This window comes from Gigantopelta aegis, chromosome 10 (assembly GCF_016097555.1).
Source record: "Gigantopelta aegis isolate Gae_Host chromosome 10, Gae_host_genome, whole genome shotgun sequence".
NCBI lineage: Eukaryota > Metazoa > Mollusca > Gastropoda > Neomphalida > Peltospiridae > Gigantopelta > Gigantopelta aegis.
Window position 1 is genome coordinate 18486319 of NC_054708.1, and position 19721 is coordinate 18506039.

Sequence of the window (19721 nt, forward strand, 5' to 3'; positions counted from 1 at the left end):
CTGGAAAAAGTATCCCCACACTCAGGGCATGATGTTGACCCCATCATGAATTTCATTCAGGTGTCGTTTCTATCAACGCCTTGGCCTTTTTGAGTGATGCATGAATCAATACAACCGTCTTCGGTTTATAGTTCCATCCTTAAGAAGGGAAAAATTACTCACAGTTTTGTTAATCAAGTCTGTCATAATTTACAACGTACGCTGATCGACTTACTATAAAATAGTACGGACCTCCCCAACTATCTGGAATGTCAACACCACGAGCTATAAAACGTTTGAGTGAGTTGACAGCTTCAGACTTGCTTTCATACCACTGAGAATCGTCCGATAACACTCTCTCTGGTTCACGTCGTGGGTGTGCCACAATGATCCACGAATACTGTTTGCTCATCTCGAATACATTTACACAAATGAAGATTACTATATGCAAGAGGAAGCTTTATACTAGCTGCTGGGTGGAATAAAACTGCTACATTCAAATGCAATGTTTAAAACGAGTGTTACGATTGGTTAATAATAATAATAAATAACAAATAAACCGGTTTCAACTGGTTTTCAATTCAAAATATTATTTCATCATTGCTAACAATAAACCTTTCAAAGCATATTTATATAAAGTTCTTTGTACCCATCACATTGTGACAACTAAAACCAAGCAAACACAAAAGACTGACTCAGACTATCTATAAATAATACTATAAATAATACCACTTAGTTCCCATTGAACTTTCCCGCCCAAAATTTGAAAAAATGCCAGTCATCCTTTTTAAAAAATGTCAGTCATCCACTCAGCACAATAGGTGCACTTCTTTTGTTCAAAAATCCATTATTCGCTCCATTGAACCGGAAAAACCAATTATACGCTCCACTGAACCGGAAAATCCAATTATACGCTCCACTGAACCGGAAAGACAATAGGTGCACATCCATTGTTGCGGATTGGGGACCCATTGTTCCGGAGGTGCATATCCATTGTATTGGAGGCGACTCCATTGTATTTCCTTTGTTGTCCCCGCTACGTACAAAATATACTACTTCCTTAACCATATGCCTGATGCCATATAACCGTAAATAAAATGTGTTGAGTGCGTCGTTAAATAAAAATTCCCTTCCTATTGCATTCACTTGTTAAACGCAAGATTCTCTAAGCACTTTGAAATCGAGCACCTCCTGCCTGGATCTCAGGTATATTTTTTATATATTGATTTGTTTGTATAATGCTTAAATTGTTTCATTCTACACAATAGTGGATATTGTAATATACATTGTTTCTGTGAACGAGGCGTGTAGTCTCTATAGTGCTAGGTTTGACGAAGTGTCTAAGTAATAATCGACATCCAAAATATCTACCTAACGTGGATGAGATTTAAACGTCTTTTAATTGTAATTTATAGAGGTAATACTATTTAATACTGTTATACATAATTAAAGGAAGGTTTAAAAAAAAAGAGAAGAAGTTACCTTTGTGATCTGACTGTTGATTGCCATGGCTGGCTTTGTAGGTTTTAAGACCATTCCATCAGCATTGCAACATCTGAATTGAAGTGAGCAATACTAACAGTTTACTTTAATCAATGCTTTCAAATCGAACTTGATTGCAATTGCTTATAGACATATTTGATTTATGCAAACTCAACCACCAAGTGTTTTAATATTTAAATAGATATGGTCTGTGTGGAGCCTCTTGGCTTCTGATTTCATTAGATGAATATATATTTTAAATTTTACATGCAATATTCCGTTCACATTTATAACCAAATCATATATATAATTCCAAATGTTTAATTTAATTTAATTTTTAAAATGTAGAAGATGGCATCGGAATTTGTCAGGGTGTAGAATAGCGTGAAACCCATTTCAATGGACACGATTTAATAACAGACTTACGACGTCAACAGAAATGTGATAAATAACAAGATTTATGACACACACCAAACACACACACACACACACACACACACACACACAGAGAGAGAGAGAGAGAGAGAGAGAGAGAGAGAGAGAGAGAGAGAGAGAGAGAGAGAGAGAGAGAGAGAGAGAGAGAGAGACAGACAGACAGACAGAGAGAGACGGAGACAGAAATAGACAGACATACGTATAGAGAGAGGGGGGGGGGGGGGATAGAGAGGGGAGAGGGATTGATATGATGGATAAGAGGACGTACATTAACACACTGTTGACATAAATATCAAGATTAAAAAAAAAGACTTCAAGATTGATAGGTACACCGGTGTGATAAATAGGATTTACGACATTAACAGAGGCATACTAATATGACTTACGACATTAATACAGACACGTTGGCGTGATACACAGAGAGAGTGGGGGGGGGGAGAGATAGAGAGGGGAGGGGGATTGATATGATGGATAAGAGGACGTACATTAACACACTGCTGACATAAATATCAAGATTTAAAAAAAAGACTTCAAGATTGACAGGTACACCGGTGTGATAAATAGGATTTACGACATTAATAGAGGCATACTAATATGACTTACGACATTAACACAGACACGTTGGCGTGATACACAGCATGACACAATGCTTTGATACATAACAAGACTTACGATATTAACACAGACGCATTGGCGTGATACATAACATGACCTACAACATTAACACGGACGCATTGGCGTGATACATAACATGACTTACGTCATTAACACAGACACGTTGGTGTGATACATAACATGACTGACGACATTAACACAGACACGTTGGTGTTATACATAAGATGACTTACGACATTAACACAGACACGTTGGTGTTATACATAACATGACGTATGTCATTAACAGAGACACATTGGAGTGATACATAACATGACTTACGTCATTAACAGAGACACGTTGGTGTGTTCAATCATGTCGCTGGGTCCCACTGGACCGGTGCTCAGTGTTGCCGCAGTAAGCTGCAGCTCGGCGTACGGCTCCTTGAGGTCTGAGTAAAAGAATCACCACAGTGACTCCAATGATCAGGAAACAATATTTAATGCGCACCACGGAAAACAATGAATCCCTACACTGACAAAACCAATTCCTTTTAGTGTGTGTGCTAAAGTGTTAAGAACCAACCACTTATTTGTGTGGAGTACATTATTATTTAAACTCTGTACTGTGATAAAGCAATCTTTCTCTTTTGTACCACTATAAACTTATCAAACAATTTCTCTTATATCACAGGTACCATAATGTGATCAAACAACCTCTAATAAGGTTTAAATAAAAATTTTTTTTTATAGAATGGACATTTCTTTTCAAATATATTCATAGCATATATAACCTTTTATTTATTGTAACTATTTTAATGTTATTAGATAATTCTGTAAAATATTGTGTATGAAATATAGATAAAAATGATGGCATGTCTGTTGGTATTTGTTCGTGTCTCGCTATATAAAATTACATTACTATATTTGTTTCCAGGTTGATCCTTTGTGGTCCAGAACGTGTCCTTGAATGGCGCTATTCCCATGGCATCGGCAAACAGTGAGGCGACTCCGATCCTCCATTGTTCACCACCCGCCCTATAATCTCCACTGACCCGCGCCTATGTAGAAATAACACACATATCTGCTGGGGTCAGTTGTTCAAACGTTAGCTAGCATCACTAGAGGTTAACAGACATTCTCAAAACCAAGGAATGAATCATTACAAATAATAATTGAAAACATAATGTTGAAACCTGATGTAGAAAAATTAAATGTATTCATGCTGTCATGGAGCTTCCAGCGCCGTTACCGGAAACTGCTCCACCACTCAGTTCCCCGGCAACAGAATCAGAAACCCGCGACGGGTGTAACGATATTTCTCCAAGTATCTCAACCTATACATATAGATCTCCCTATATCAGGTAGTTTTCTCCCCGAGTGGCTTGGCTCTAGGGGTATTCAGGGAACAAGATCGTATATATATTTACTATTAACCAATGTTAAATTCATTAGAAAGACAACAACACAAGTTTAGTTTCAAATAAGTATTATAGAATACCAGGCAAGGGTTACAGCACTTATATGGCTGTTACAAGCGGTGTCACACCACCACTAGGCTGAGCACCATACGTAAGCTTGGCAATTAGGGGTATAGTTACTCCTCACAGTTAAAACAGTAACCAACCTTAGAATAATTATTTATTATCCTCAGTCTTCCCTACATACAATATTCAAAGGACCTACAATTTACCAGGTCATGATACTAGGATTACCAGTTATAGATATCATCACTATTCGTAACTTCTGGGTAAGAGACGCCTACAGTTTACTTTAGTTGTTCCGACTTAAGATTACCAGCTGTCTTTCCCACACATATTATATTCAAATAACCTACAGTTTACCAAGTCATGGGACTAGGATTATCAGTTATCGATATTATAAACCTCTATCTATTTTTTGGGGGTAAGAGATGCTTACAGATTACTTTAGTCGTTCTGACTTTAGATTACCAGCTGTCCTTCCCACACTAGGCATAACAAGAATACACATAATTTTAATAATATTTGAATGCCACAACAAAATACCTTTCAGTTACCACAGAGCAGTAAAACATCGTTACCTATGTCAGTTTGACTAATATAGTTCGCCCAGCTGACAGCGTTTTGACCTCCTTCCTGCACGTGGTTGCCACCCAAGTCCCTACACAGAAAGAACTCCCAGCATATATCCCCTCTTTTGGTTTTGCAGCTGGGTCCCTTATCTTTGGGAGTTCTGTCATTTATGGACGAGTGGCGAAATAATGGCCACACTAATTCTCTAAAACTACCAACAATACCGATACTATCTAACTAATAGTTGGAACCTTCTTGGGTTAATTATTCAATGCAATGGTTTTCAGTCATTAAAGTGCTACTCCAGTTGTTTCAGATCCTGGTCAAAAGTTAATGTGAAGACGACTGTCTCCGTCACACATACATAATTAAATCTAAAATTATTTTGTATTTGTGCAGTAATAATTAAAATGACAATATTCGACTAACCCAGTGTTTTAAGTTAACCACTAGTATGCTTTAAACAATTGAGCCCTGGTCATTATCTCAATTTTTCAACCAGCTATGCAGTTGGACAATGTTTTTAAGAATTTATTTTTTAATCTAGAATCCAGTGCTACTTTCATGCAGTTACTTTAAATATTATGAGAGTCCAAGCTAGCACGAAACAGTTAGGGCACTAGAGCACATACGGTGGATATCAGATGAAAAATCTTTATATAAAAAGATCCTTGAGATTTGATTGCGAATCGCTGGGTAGCTCGAGTGTCCTGTATAGCCATATCCTGAATATAAACAGGATATTAGGACAATAAGACACTGGGGTAGTAACTGCCTTGTTCGCTACAGCCCTGCAATGTCAACGATCTGATGTGAGGGATCACACGCAGATCATAGACGTCGGAAGTGTTCAGGGACAAGATGGTGACACTGACCCCAAACTCTGAAGATTATACATTACCTCCACAACTAAAAGGCCAATTAATATATAACTGCACCCGTTGCTGGAATTTTCGGACACCTATAACCAGAGCCGGTTTATCCTAATAGCACATGTAGCACGTGCTACGGGCCCCGCGCTTCAGGGCGCCCTGTGGTGATGTGTACATTTATTTTTCTCATGTCATTTTCCCCCTCTCCCCGAGGGGGTTGCAAAATATACATCCTGGGAAGGGGGTCCCGCAGTTATTTGCGCTATAGGCCCGTGGATCTTTAAACCGGCTCTGCCTATCATATGTTTACCTGAGTAACTACGGGGACCTCAATGCTCTGCATGGCGTGTCGCGGCAACGACATACAATACTGAATGGTGAGGCCATTGTTCCTGGCGGCCCGACCCATCTGTAGCAGCCACGTTCTGCCCAGGCTGATGTCAGTCACTGTGGCGTGCATTTCCTCGAACTCTCGGTCTAACCAGTCCTACAAATACAGAAAATAATTCATAGCAATGATGTTTAGTTAACCGGGAAACCATTTTACAATTTTCTGCAAGAAGAAGGCGAAGAATCAACAGCAGCATTGCAGTTGAAATGGTGGTTTCTGGTTTTTGAAGGGACATTCCTGAGTTTGCTACATTATAAGATGTTTCCAACTAATAAAATATTTCTACAATTAAACTTACATATTAAATACATTTTCTTGTTTAGAATATCATTGTCTGTATATTTAATGTGTTTCTGGTCGTCTTAATATTTGTAACTGGATTTTGTCTTCAAATAATTTCGTACGTACGAAAAAATATATTTTAGGAAATAAAATGAAATTTAACCTAGTACAAATATTAGAACGACCAGGAACACATTTAATATACAGCCACTAATATATTATGCAGAAAAATATATTTGATATGTAATTACGATCGTTAAAAAGTATCCGTTAGTCGATAACATCTTAAAAATTGCAGTAAGAAGAATTCCACTATACTTTTAATGTAGTTATATCACATATATTAATTGCGGTAAATAAAACACAAATAAGACTTCGAATTTAAACAATCCATTGATAATATATGAGCGACTGACTTACAGATTCATGGAATCAACCTTCAACCACTATTTTGAAATATGCCCATTCGACTCTGCATTGTGCAGAGATACGTGTTTGACTATGGATAACGATTTTGTCGTTTAAATGTGTTATAATCTGCAGCCTCTGATTCATATTAAGTTAACTGGTAAAACTTCGTAAATATTTTAGATTTTGTTTTCAAACCTCAAATTAGCCAATGCAAGCCATGACACTATCATGTAGATCAAGTTAATGTTTTGGGGTGGGGTTTTTTTTAGTACGGTCAGATCATCATTAAATCACGTCATCAGCTTCACAAGATACAGAATTAGTATTTACTAATATGTTCCTACATGGCCACACATTGCTCGCATATTCAACAAAATTAATCTTATATATATATATATATATATTTTATTTTTTTCATTTGAATATTTTATTTTCATTTTTGGTCACATTTTCACACAGTATATATATATTTTTTTATACATATATACACAGATCAAAATTAATATACTATGAAATAAAACAACAAACCTCTTGCCAACACGTCATTGAACATCAATCAGTACTAAACACTCAATTTTTTTTATACATGTATATATATGGTAATAAATACTTAAGATACTGTCAGTGGTGGATGACCTAGAGATATTTATTCAAACAACTTATGGTATACACTCCATCTTTTAATAAATTCATTATATTTGATTTTATTGGAATACATTTTTTTTTCTAATATATAATAAGAATGTATATGAATTTTTAATATTTTAATATCTAGTGATTTCTTCAGAAATTTTGAACTATATATAAATTGCTTTGTCAAAAGTGCAATAATGTCAATTATGATATTGTTCTTTGAGTGGCCAAGAAGAAAACTGGTACGAGAGAAGATAACTATAATGTCTGCCGATTCTTTTATCCATTGCTCGACTTGTTTAATTAAATTTTGGACGTGTACACCATCAAAAAATAAATGCGTATACGTTTCAATAGACGCATTACAGAAGCTACAATTTGGGCTGCTTATCACTTTAATATTATAAAGAAACTTGTTTGTAGGGAGAATTCTTTGGATTATTCTACATTGGAACCATCTTAATTTGGTATCCTTAGATATACTGAACACATTGCTGTTGATACTTTTCCACCAATTGTATTCTTGTTCAAAATTTAATTCTCTTTCCCATTTAGATATATTTTTTGGTGGAGAAAAAGACGACTTTATATAGGTGTTATATATATATATGTTTTGACCCCTGTTTGTTTTGTATTATGGTATTTATATACTTTGGCCAAAATAGAAAGTCTGCTGAAAGTGGTTTGGTAGATAAAAGTGGCCATGTATGTAATATTGCAGCCTTTAGCCCTTCAAATGTAGTAAATGGTGGATGAAAGCCATAAAATTCACAAAATCCATCATATTTAAATAAGTTGCCATCTGGGTCATACATATCATGTACGTTTGTTATACCTATTATATTCCAATTCTGGTAATAAACAGTTTTGTTACCAATTTTAATTAGGGAGTTGAACCACAGTGGTTCAGAACTTACATCATTTTCGTTAAGTTCCACTTTCTTTTTGAATAATGCTAGTATATTGAATACCTGTTTCCAGAACATATTTGTAATTTTTTTCCCACACAGTTTATATATATATGTACATGTGTATTACACAAATAAGACCAATGCGTGCGCTGGCAGTAAAACATTCAAATTCACTTTGTTGCATATACCTGTTCATACGTCACTAAACCCCATTTTCGTGAAGAATCAAACAAATAGTCCCAGAATGCCTGAAACGGAAACAAAATGGACTAAACTAAACTAACTATATAAATAAATCTGTAAAAAAAAAAGAGGCAGCCTTTAACACATTTATATTATGGCTTACAGACTAAACTCTAGCACTGACTAATCTAAATTACTTATTTTATAAAACTCTACATCTGAGCTACACACTTGACTTTTGTCATTTTGGTAAAAAATAAATAAATAATAATATTGAAAAAAAGGCCAAATAAATCACCGATATGTTCTTTTAAATCAATCTAATTAAAATTAGCTCCACTATTACATGTGGATCTAACAGTAGCCCGTTGGAGCTCATGTCCAGTTGACCTTTCATTCGACCAATCAAAACCTTACTTGCAAAATCATGCCAGTGATTTGAAAAGAATTTGAAAACATTCGGGATTATGCCGAGGGTATACGAAATGATTCGGGTGAATTACGAAGTATGCCGGAAACTAATTGCAATACACAATTTTATATAACATTCGTTTCAAGACGAAACATTCCCAGTCTGGAGCTCGTCGCGGTAAGACGTGTTTGTGCACACTGCACGTACTTTCGCGGCTCGACTTGGGGATCCTTCACTTTTGATGTTTTTGTCAATGAAGTGAAGTTTACTACTGGGATGTATGCGGCTATTGGAACTGATTGAACGCTGGAACGCTTCTCGTTTCGACAGTCTGCACCACCAGGTTGGATTCTTTTTTAGCGAGATTCCTTGCTTCCACGTCATTTCTCCGTCTGACTATGTTGACTCGGTTTTTTTCGTGACTCGTATGACGGCCATTCTGCAGAACGCCACGGTTGTTCGCGTTTAGTCTCTACATGTCCGAGCCTGTCCTAGCAGCACTGGAAGATTGACCGCCCCATTCTAAGAAGAAATAGGAAGCGGGGTCGGCCCCTATTACTCTTTTCTAGAGTTTACTTTGTTTTATTGTGATACCATCTCGTATCCTCTGGAGTCGGGCCCGTCCGCACCACTATACCAACCCATGACGACTGGACTATACCCTAGTCTGAGTCTCTCTCTCGTTCAGACGGATCCGGCTTCTCAAGATCTGTATTCCAGCACAGCACTACACCTTCAACGTCTATTGACTGTCAATCTAGGGGTTTTCTTGACGGGATGCAACCCATCTCGTCCCTACAAACTGTGCACCCTAACGGCCTTAACGAGGCCACTCACATGGACATATAGATCGGACTTTAAACTTTTAGACCTTCGTTCAAAAGTTTGTCGAAATTACCTTTTTTTAAAATATTATTAAATAGTCCGATCCTCTCTTCTTTCTCTTATTTATTTTTGGACTGTCCTTCTAAAATGCTCCAAATTATATAAATATTCGACCGAGCAGTCAATTCTTTTTATTTTTGGCTTGTAACTGTTTTTCTTTTCTTTTTATAAAATTCTATTAACTTTTCTACTAATTGCTATTTTCAAAATTCTGCCCATTTTCAACTCTACCCCCCCCCCCCCCCCCCCCCTCCATCCCGAGGAGGCCACCGATCTTATCTAATTTCTTTTTGACCACCCGATCTAATCTAGCGACCAAATTTAATGAGTAGAATTTTCATTATTAATTATATTAATTAGAGATGCGCATCAAAATATTAAAGGCCCACTATTTAATTTTTGGATGTAAATTTCAAAATTGTCCGCTTAATTTTTTTCTGTCCCGGGACAAGCCCCTGGCTATCCCGAGACAGGCCCCGGGACGGACATGCTCGAAACTCTAGTGGTATATGAGCATGTAAAAATTATTCGCACTCGCACTCAAGACGAAAAAAACAACAACGTGATGGTATAGCCATAAAATCTGTTTATACTAGTATACATTCCAGAGTTTATTACTGCATTTTCCCCCTGTTTTTTCAATGATGAAACAGACCAACAAGTTCTCCTATTGCATAAATAGTCTCGCCCAATATTTTTAGAATTTGCATGCTCCCGAATAACGCTATAAAGGGCGAAGTGTAATTGGTCCATATTTAAATTGTTATTTATAGATGAAATGTCACCTGGACATGGGAGTCCACGCAATGTTGTTAAAGCTACTGGTACTGGTAGACCCAGTAGAGCTAATTTTAATCAGATTGCTTTTAAATAAAACCGTTCAAAAGATATAAACAAACGAATTCTAAACTTGCCTCTTCCACTGGAATAGCTTTCTTCTTTTCAACAATAAAATCGAACAACCCTCCATTTTGTTTGGCATACGTTGTTGCTGGTGACCTACATATTCAACACGCAAAATAACAAAACTAAAAAAAAAACTTTAAAAAAAAAAAAATAAAATAAAAAATAAAAATCATTAAAAAAAAATAATTAAAAAAAAAAGAAAAAAAGAAAACCAAACAACGACAACAACAAATAAACAAACGAAACAACAAAAACTTCAACACACAAAAATTAACATAATTATTAGAATAATGCAGATGTATGCAATTTGAAACTTTTAAAAATCAATAGCTTTACATCCATAACGGATGTTTGAAAAAAAATGGTGTTGATGTTGTATTGCGTTTTGTAAACATTGTTTTTAATTAAGAAACGATTTCTTCAGTATATATACCACCACCGATTGTGAGCAGATGCTGGCCAACCCGTTTTATCATAAACCGACCTGAAAAATAAAGAAACTACTTTACCATTGCCACTGATGCTGTTGCTGCTACTACTGCTACACTGACTATTACTATTACTGTTATAACTGGTGCTGTTGCTGCTACTACTGCTACACTGACTATTACTATTACTGTTATAACTGGTGCTGTTGCTGCTACTACTGCTACAATCACTATTACTATTACTGTTATTACTGGTGCTGTTGCTGCTACTACTGCTACACTGACTATTACTATTACTGTTATTACTGGTGCTGTTGCTGCTACTACTGCTACAATCACTATTACTATTACTGTTATTACTGGTGCTGTTGTTGCTACTACTGCTACACTGACTATTACTATTACTGTTATAACTGGTGCTGTTGCTGCTACTACTGCTACAATCACTATTACTATTACTGTTATTACTTGTGCTGTTGTTGCTACTACTGATACACTGACTATTACTATTACTGTTATTACTGGTGCTGTTGCTGCTACTACTGCTGCTACAATCAATATTACTGTTATAACTGGTGCTGTTGCTGCTTCTATTACTACAATCAATATTACTATTATTATTATTATTATTATTATTATTACTACTACTACTGCGACTTCTGCTGCTGCTACTACTACTTCTACTACTACTACTACTACTACTACTACTACTACTACTACTATTACTTCTACTATTACTATTACTACTACTGTTGTTGTTGCTGCTGCTGCTACTACTATCACCACTGATGCTGCTACTACTACTACTACAACAACAAACAGCTACTGCAATTATTACTACTATTATTACTACTGCTACTATTGCTGCTTATCCTGCTTCTATAACTACTATAACTATTTAATCTAAACCATATAATATATATTATATATAATAGATTAATAGTTATTACCACGTAATGCCTACCATCATTAATGTTACTATTTGCATGCAATATAGACATAGTTCCAATATTTATACACCATTATTTTGACGTACAAGTATGTTTTTATAGTTTTTTTTTTACATGTATATACAAACAAGGTTAACAATATTGGCAGTCTTCTTTTATTAATATCATCGATGGCATATGATATCCGTATACATAAACATACATCTATATAACAAGTACACGGCGTTTATTCACTTATAAATAAGCTGTTTGGTTGTTTATACATTTATGTTATAAATAAGCTGTTTGGTTGTTTATACATTTATGTTATAAATAAGCTGTTGGTTGTTTATGTTATAAGTAAGCTGGTAGTTTATACATTTATGTCATAAATAAGCAGTTTGGTAGTTTATATATTGATGTATTAAATAAGCTGTTTGGGTCTTTATAAAGTAATTTCTGGCTCACTCACTGGAAGCCATCCGGCATGACGTCAGGCATTGGTGTCCACGTCTTTACTCCACCGCCGGGTCCCTTGTAGTACCACCACGAGTCGTACTGTACGTATCTGAATACATACACATGTATATACTAACACACCACACCGCGAGTTGTATTGTACGTATCTGAATACATATACATGTATATACTAACACGCCACACCGCGAGTTGTATTGTACGTATCTGAATACATATACATGTATATACTAACACGCCACACCGCGAGTTGTATTGTACGTATCTGAATACATATACTTGTATATACAAACACGCCACACCGCGAGTTGTATTGTACGTATCTGAATACACACACATGTATATACAAACACGCCACACCGCGAGTTGTATTGTACGTATCTGAATACACACACATGTATATACTAACAAACCACACCGCGAGTTGTATTGTACGTATCTGAATACACACACATGTATATACAAACATACCACACCACGAGTTGTATTGTACGTATCTGAATATATACACATGTATATACAAACATGCCACACCACGAGTTGTATTGTACGTATCTGAATACATACACATGTATATACTAACACACCACAGCACGAGTTGTATTGTACGTATCTAAATACATATACACATGTATATACTAACACACACACACATGTATATACTAGCACACCACACCACGAGTTGTATTGTACGTATCTGAATACATACACATGTATATACTAATACACCACACCGCGAGTTGTATTGTACGTATCTGAATACATACACATATATATACTAACCCACCACACCGCGAGTTGTATTGTACGTATCTGAATACATACAAATGTATATACTAACACACCACACCGCGAGTTGTATTGTACGTATCTGAATACATATACACATGTATATACTAACACACCACACCGTGAGTTGTATTGTACGTATCTGAATACATACACATGTATATACAAACACACCACACCGCGAGTTGTATTGTACGTATCTGAATGCATATACACATGTATATACTAACACACCACACCACGAGTTGTATTGTACGTATCTGAATACATACACGTATATACAAACACACCACACCGCGAGTTTTATTGTACGTATCTGAATACATACACATGTATATACTAACCCACCACACCGCGAGTTGTATTGTACGTATCTCAATACATACCAATGTATATACTAACACAACACACCGCCAATTGTATTGTACGTATCTGAATACATATACACATGTATATACTAACACACCACACCGTGAGTTGCATTGTACGTATCTGAATACATACACGTATATACAAACACACCACACCGCGAGTTTTATTGTACGTATCTGAATACATACACATGTATATACTAACCCACCACACCGCGAGTTGTATTGTACGTATCTCAATACATACCAATGTATATACTAACACAACACACCGCCAATTGTATTGTACGTATCTGAATACATATACACATGTATATACTAACACACCACACCGTGAGTTGCATTGTACGTATCTGAATACATACACATGTATATACTAACACACCACACCGAGAGTTGGATTGTACGTATCTGAATACATACACATATATATACTAACACACCACACCGCGAGTTGTATTTTACGTATCTGAATACATACACATGTATATACTAACACACCACATCACGAGTTGTATTGTACGTATCTGAATACATACACATGTATATACAAACATACCACACCACGAGTTGTATTGTACGTATCTATACATACACATGTATATACCAACACACCACACCACGAGTTGTATTGTACGTATCTGAATACATATACACATGTATATACTAACACACCACACCACGAGTTGTATTGTACGTATCTGAATACATACACATGTATATACAAACACATCACACCGCGAGTTGTATTGTACGTATCTGAATACATACACATGTATATACTAACACACTACACCGCGAGTTGTATTGTACGTATCTGAATACATACACATGTATATACAAACACACCACACCGCGAGTTGTATTGTACGTATCAGAATGCATATACACATGTATATACTAACACACCACACCGCGAGTTGTATTGTACGTATCTGAATACATACACGTATATACAAACACACCACACCGCGAGTTGTATTGTACGTATCTGAATACACACACACACATACACACATATATATATATACAAACACACCACACCGCGAGTCGTATTGTACGTATCTGAATAAACACACACACATATATATATATACAAACACACCACACCGCGAGTCGTATTGTACGTATCTGAATACACACACACGTATATACTAACACACCACACCGCGAGTTGTATTTTACGTATCTGAATACATACACATGTATATACTAACACACCACACCACGAGTTGTATTGTACGTATCTGAATACATACACATGTATATACAAACATACCACACCGCGAGTTGTATTGTACGTATCTGAATACATATACACATGTATATACTAACACACCACACCACGAGTTGTATTGTACGTATCTGAATGCATATACACATGTATATACTAACACACCACACCGCGAGTTGTATTGTACGTATCTGAATACATACACGTATATACAAACACACCACACCGCGAGTTGTATTGTAAGTATCTGAATACACACACACACATACACATATATATATATACAAACACACCACACCGCGAGTCGTATTGTACGTATCTGAATAAACACACACACATATATATATATATACAAACACACCAAACCGCGAGTCGTATTGTACGTATCTGAATACACACACACGTATATACTAACACACCACACCGCGAGTCGTACTGTACGTATGTGAATACACACACACGTATATACTAACACACCACACCACGAGTTGTATTGTACGTATCTGAATGTATATACTAACACACTACACCGCGAGTTGTATTGTACGTATCTGAATACATACACATGTATATACAAACACACCACACCACGAGCTGTATTGTACGTATCTGAATACATACACATGTATTATACAAACACACCACACCACGAGTTGCATTGTACGTATATGAATACATACACATGTATATACAAACATGCCACACCACGAGTTGCATTGTACGTATCTGAATACATACACATGTATATACAAACACGCCACACCACGAGTTGCATTGTACGTATCTGAATACATACACATGTATATACTAAAACGCCACACCACGAGTTGTATTGTACGTATCTGAATATATACACATGTATATACAAACACGCCACACCACGAGTTGTATTGTATGTATCTGAATATATATACACATGCATATACAAACACACCTTATCACGAGTGTACGTATCTGAATACATATACATGTATACACAAACATACCACTGCACGAGTTGTATTGTACATATCTGAATACATACACGTGTATATACAAACAAACCACACTACGAATTATATTGTACGTATCTGAATACATACACATGCATATATACAAAAACACTACACCACGAGTTGTATTGTACGTATTTGAATACATATACATGTATATACTAACACACCACACCGCGAGTTGTATTGTACGTATCTGAATATATATACACATGCATACACAAACACACCACACCACCACTTGCAATGTATGTGTCTGAATACATATACATGTATATACAAAGATACCACACCACGAGTTGTATTGCACATATCTGAATACATACAAATGTATATACAAACACACCACATCACGAGTTGTATTGTACGTATCTGAATACATACACATGTATATACTAACACACTACACCGCGAGTTGTATTGTACGTATCTGAATACATACACGTATATACAAACACACCACACCGCGAGTTGTATTGTACGTATCTGAATACACACACACACACATACACATATATATATATACAAACACACCACACCGCGAGTCGTATTGTACGTATCTGAATAAACACACACACATATATATATATACAAACACACCACACCGCGAGTCGTATTGTACGTATCTGAATACACACACACGTATATACTAACACACCACACCGCGAGTTGTATTTTACGTATCTGAATACATACACATGTATATACTAACACGCCACACCACGAGTTGTATTGTATGTATCTAATATATATACACATGCATATACAAACACACCTTATCACGAGTGTACGTATCTGAATACATATACATGTATACACAAACATACCACTGCACGAGTTGTATTGTACATATCTGAATACATACACGTGTATATACAAACAAACCACACTACGAATTATATTGTACGTATCTGAATACATACACATGCATATATACAAAAACACTACACCACGAGTTGTATTGTACGTATTTGAATACATATACATGTATATACTAACACACCACACCGCGAGTTGTATTGTACGTATCTGAATATATATACACATGCATACACAAACACACCACACCACCACTTGCAATGTATGTGTCTGAATACATATACATGTATATACAAAGATACCACACCACGAGTTGTATTGCACATATCTGAATACATACAAATGTATATACAAACATACCACATCACGAGTTGTATTGCACGTATCTGAATACATACACATGTATATACAAACACATCACATCACGAGTTGTATTGTACATATCTGAATACATACACATGTATATACAAACATATCACATCACGAGTTGTATTGTACGTATTTGAATACATATACAGGTAAGGTATGTTCTATGATATGATATGATATATGATATGATATGATATGATATGATATGATATGATATGATATGATATGATATGATATGAATGAATGAACGAACGTATGGTAATAGAAGCGAAATATTAAAAGTTTACCTGTAAGGTATGTTCGATCTGTTGGCGTAATCTCTTACATCAAGAATTGTCTGTTCGTACGTCTTGTTGGGTTCCGTGTTGTAATAATAGTAGGCTCCTGTGACATATTAAAATATGTCTTTTGTAAAAACTCGCATAGAATTATAAAAGGCACTGTTACTATACAGCCTGATATGTTAATGATTTTGCCTCCCTCTCCCAAAAAATCAAATCAAATCAACAAATAAAAATTCCTGAATTTCCAGAGTTAAAAATTATACATTCAATACAGAATGATAAATCAATCGGTTGGTCTGAGGCAATGTATAGTAAATAATGTATTAAAGAAAAGGGATTTTTAAAAACAAAAACCACGAAGATCAAACTATGTCCGTAAAAACAAATGAATTGGGGCGAAATTTACAAGAAATAATATTTACGTATATTTTGTGTTTTCAACAATTGTTTGTCAGTGGACAGATTAAATAGGAAATTATAGAGGATTGTGTTTACATTACCTCCGTCTGTCCAGTACCCAACATAGACCAGAGTGAGATCTGTACCTCTGTAGTCGGGTTTCTTGTCATAATAAGTTTTCATTAGCATCCCCCAATCAGACATGGCCTGAAACACAACACTGAGGGCATTTAAACATGATTTTCTAAGGTTATGTACTTAATATTTTCGTCAAATATATTTCCAAAAACAATTTACGGAGTATAACAACACATTACAATTTTGATATTTTTGAGTTAATTATGCAAAAGTTATGTATGCGATTGATTAATGTATAGTTATGTATCATAAATGAATGTAGAAATAGCGAAATACGACACTTACAACGTACAGAATGCACCTTTATAAAGAATGTACAGAGTCGTAGCTAGGTGTCACGGGGATTCTATAATACCCGTAACTGAATAAAACACGATTGTCCAAATATCTCTCCTAACTGTATATCTATTAGATCTCTCTGTAACAGGCAGTATATACCCGCGTTGGCTCGTCTAGGTATGATCAGAGATACGATCTTATATAAAGTATATATTATTATAGCACGTTTAGTTCACTAGAAAACACAACAAAAACACAATACACTTTGGAATCTGTATTAACCTACGCAGACCAATGTACTGCCGCAGTAGTTAATTACTAACAACAATAATAACAACCCAGGAACTGATCACTTAATTAGTTAATCTCTAGGTGTCTAGTTTACACAATATGCTAATCACTTCACCGTGACACAACACCCACACGTGTGATAATTGAGAAACGCTTCCAGGGGAACTTAATTAATAAAGGAATTACAGCTCTATTCCTAACTGGTTAATTTTTAATGAACCCTAACTACTCATTCAGTAACCTTGTAACACAGAATTAATACTGGTACCTATCACAATAAAGACAATAACCTACAGTTTACCTAGGTCTTCTAGGATGACTGGCTAAGCTTTATATTACCAAATACTCGTATAAATATAGAACAGTAAGACTACGATTTACTTCGTCAGATGACCGAAGACACTGTCTAAATAATATTGGTATAATACAGTATTAAAATATTAAAAGTCACATCAATCACATCAAGGTTATACAACAGAGCAGAAATAATATATTTACCAAAGTCCGGACGGACAACGTTCCCCCGGGATACCTTCCTATGGTTCTCCTCGATATCTCTAAACCCTAGCTATTTATTCAAAACTCTCAGAGACAGCGAATATCGCCTGGGGGTACAACGCGGTACCTCACCTATCATCTGATATTCCACCTCTCCCAGAGTCGGTATATTTTTCTCTGATCGTCAGACTGGCTGTCGCCATCGTCGCCAAATCACGGTTGTAAAAACCGCACTCGCGGAGGTATTACGTAACTACTCGCCACATGGCCTCCGCACCTGGCTGGGTGTGTATTAGAAGTACAGCTCGAGGACCGTCGCGCAGAAGTATTACGTAACAAGTTGCCCACCTGGGCTCAGTGCATTGAAACTGCACACGGCCCTCTAACACAATTAATATCGCCACAGGCGAAAACAAAATTAAGAGCATGTACCGTCACACACCCCCACCTCAAAAAGGATATTTCCTCTACTCTAGGAATAGGGAAATATACTACATTAAAACAAAAGTGCGTTAAACGACGCATCCGGGCATTTATAACACATGTGATAATAAGGTGACTACCAGTAATCACACTGAGTCTCTGAGTCCCTGGTATACAAATAAAATATATAAAAACAAAACAGAAATCAAGAATGTCAACACATTATCATAACGTTCAACTTCGGGACAGGGCATCAGCGATTACATTGGATGTGCCCTTGATATGTTCAATGGTAATTGGATATTCCTGCAGAAGAAGACTCCATCTCAAAACACTCTGGTTGGTGGCTTTCATTCTGTGAATGAAGGTAAGCGGATTATGATCAGTAAAGAGCACCACTTGATGCACTGCCGATTTCACGTAGATCTGAAAATGCTTCAGAGCTTGTACCATGGCCAAAGCTTCCTTCTCTATAGTGGAATAGTTCACCTAGTGTTTGTCAAACTTTTTGGAGAAGAAACTTACAGGATGGTCCAGTCCATTTTCGTCTTCCTGGAACAGCACAGCTCCAG

General features: G+C 36.1%; 1 protein-coding gene across 1 annotated transcript in view; it reads right to left on the reverse strand.

The window, feature by feature from the left end:
• The window catches only part of LOC121383515, a 53332-nt gene that overhangs the window by 14746 nt on the left and 18865 nt on the right, over positions 1–19721 (reverse strand). Inside the window, exons 6-15 of the mRNA XM_041513586.1 lie at positions 17622–17727; positions 17125–17221; positions 12259–12354; positions 10863–10913; positions 10438–10522; positions 8232–8291; positions 5726–5902; positions 3412–3550; positions 2833–2941; positions 1462–1534 (exon numbers count right to left, since the gene is read on the reverse strand). Of these exons, the coding sequence (XP_041369520.1) occupies positions 1462–1534; positions 2833–2941; positions 3412–3550; positions 5726–5902; positions 8232–8291; positions 10438–10522; positions 10863–10913; positions 12259–12354; positions 17125–17221; positions 17622–17727 (993 nt within the window). The remainder of the gene's footprint in view (positions 1–1461; positions 1535–2832; positions 2942–3411; positions 3551–5725; positions 5903–8231; positions 8292–10437; positions 10523–10862; positions 10914–12258; positions 12355–17124; positions 17222–17621; positions 17728–19721) is intronic.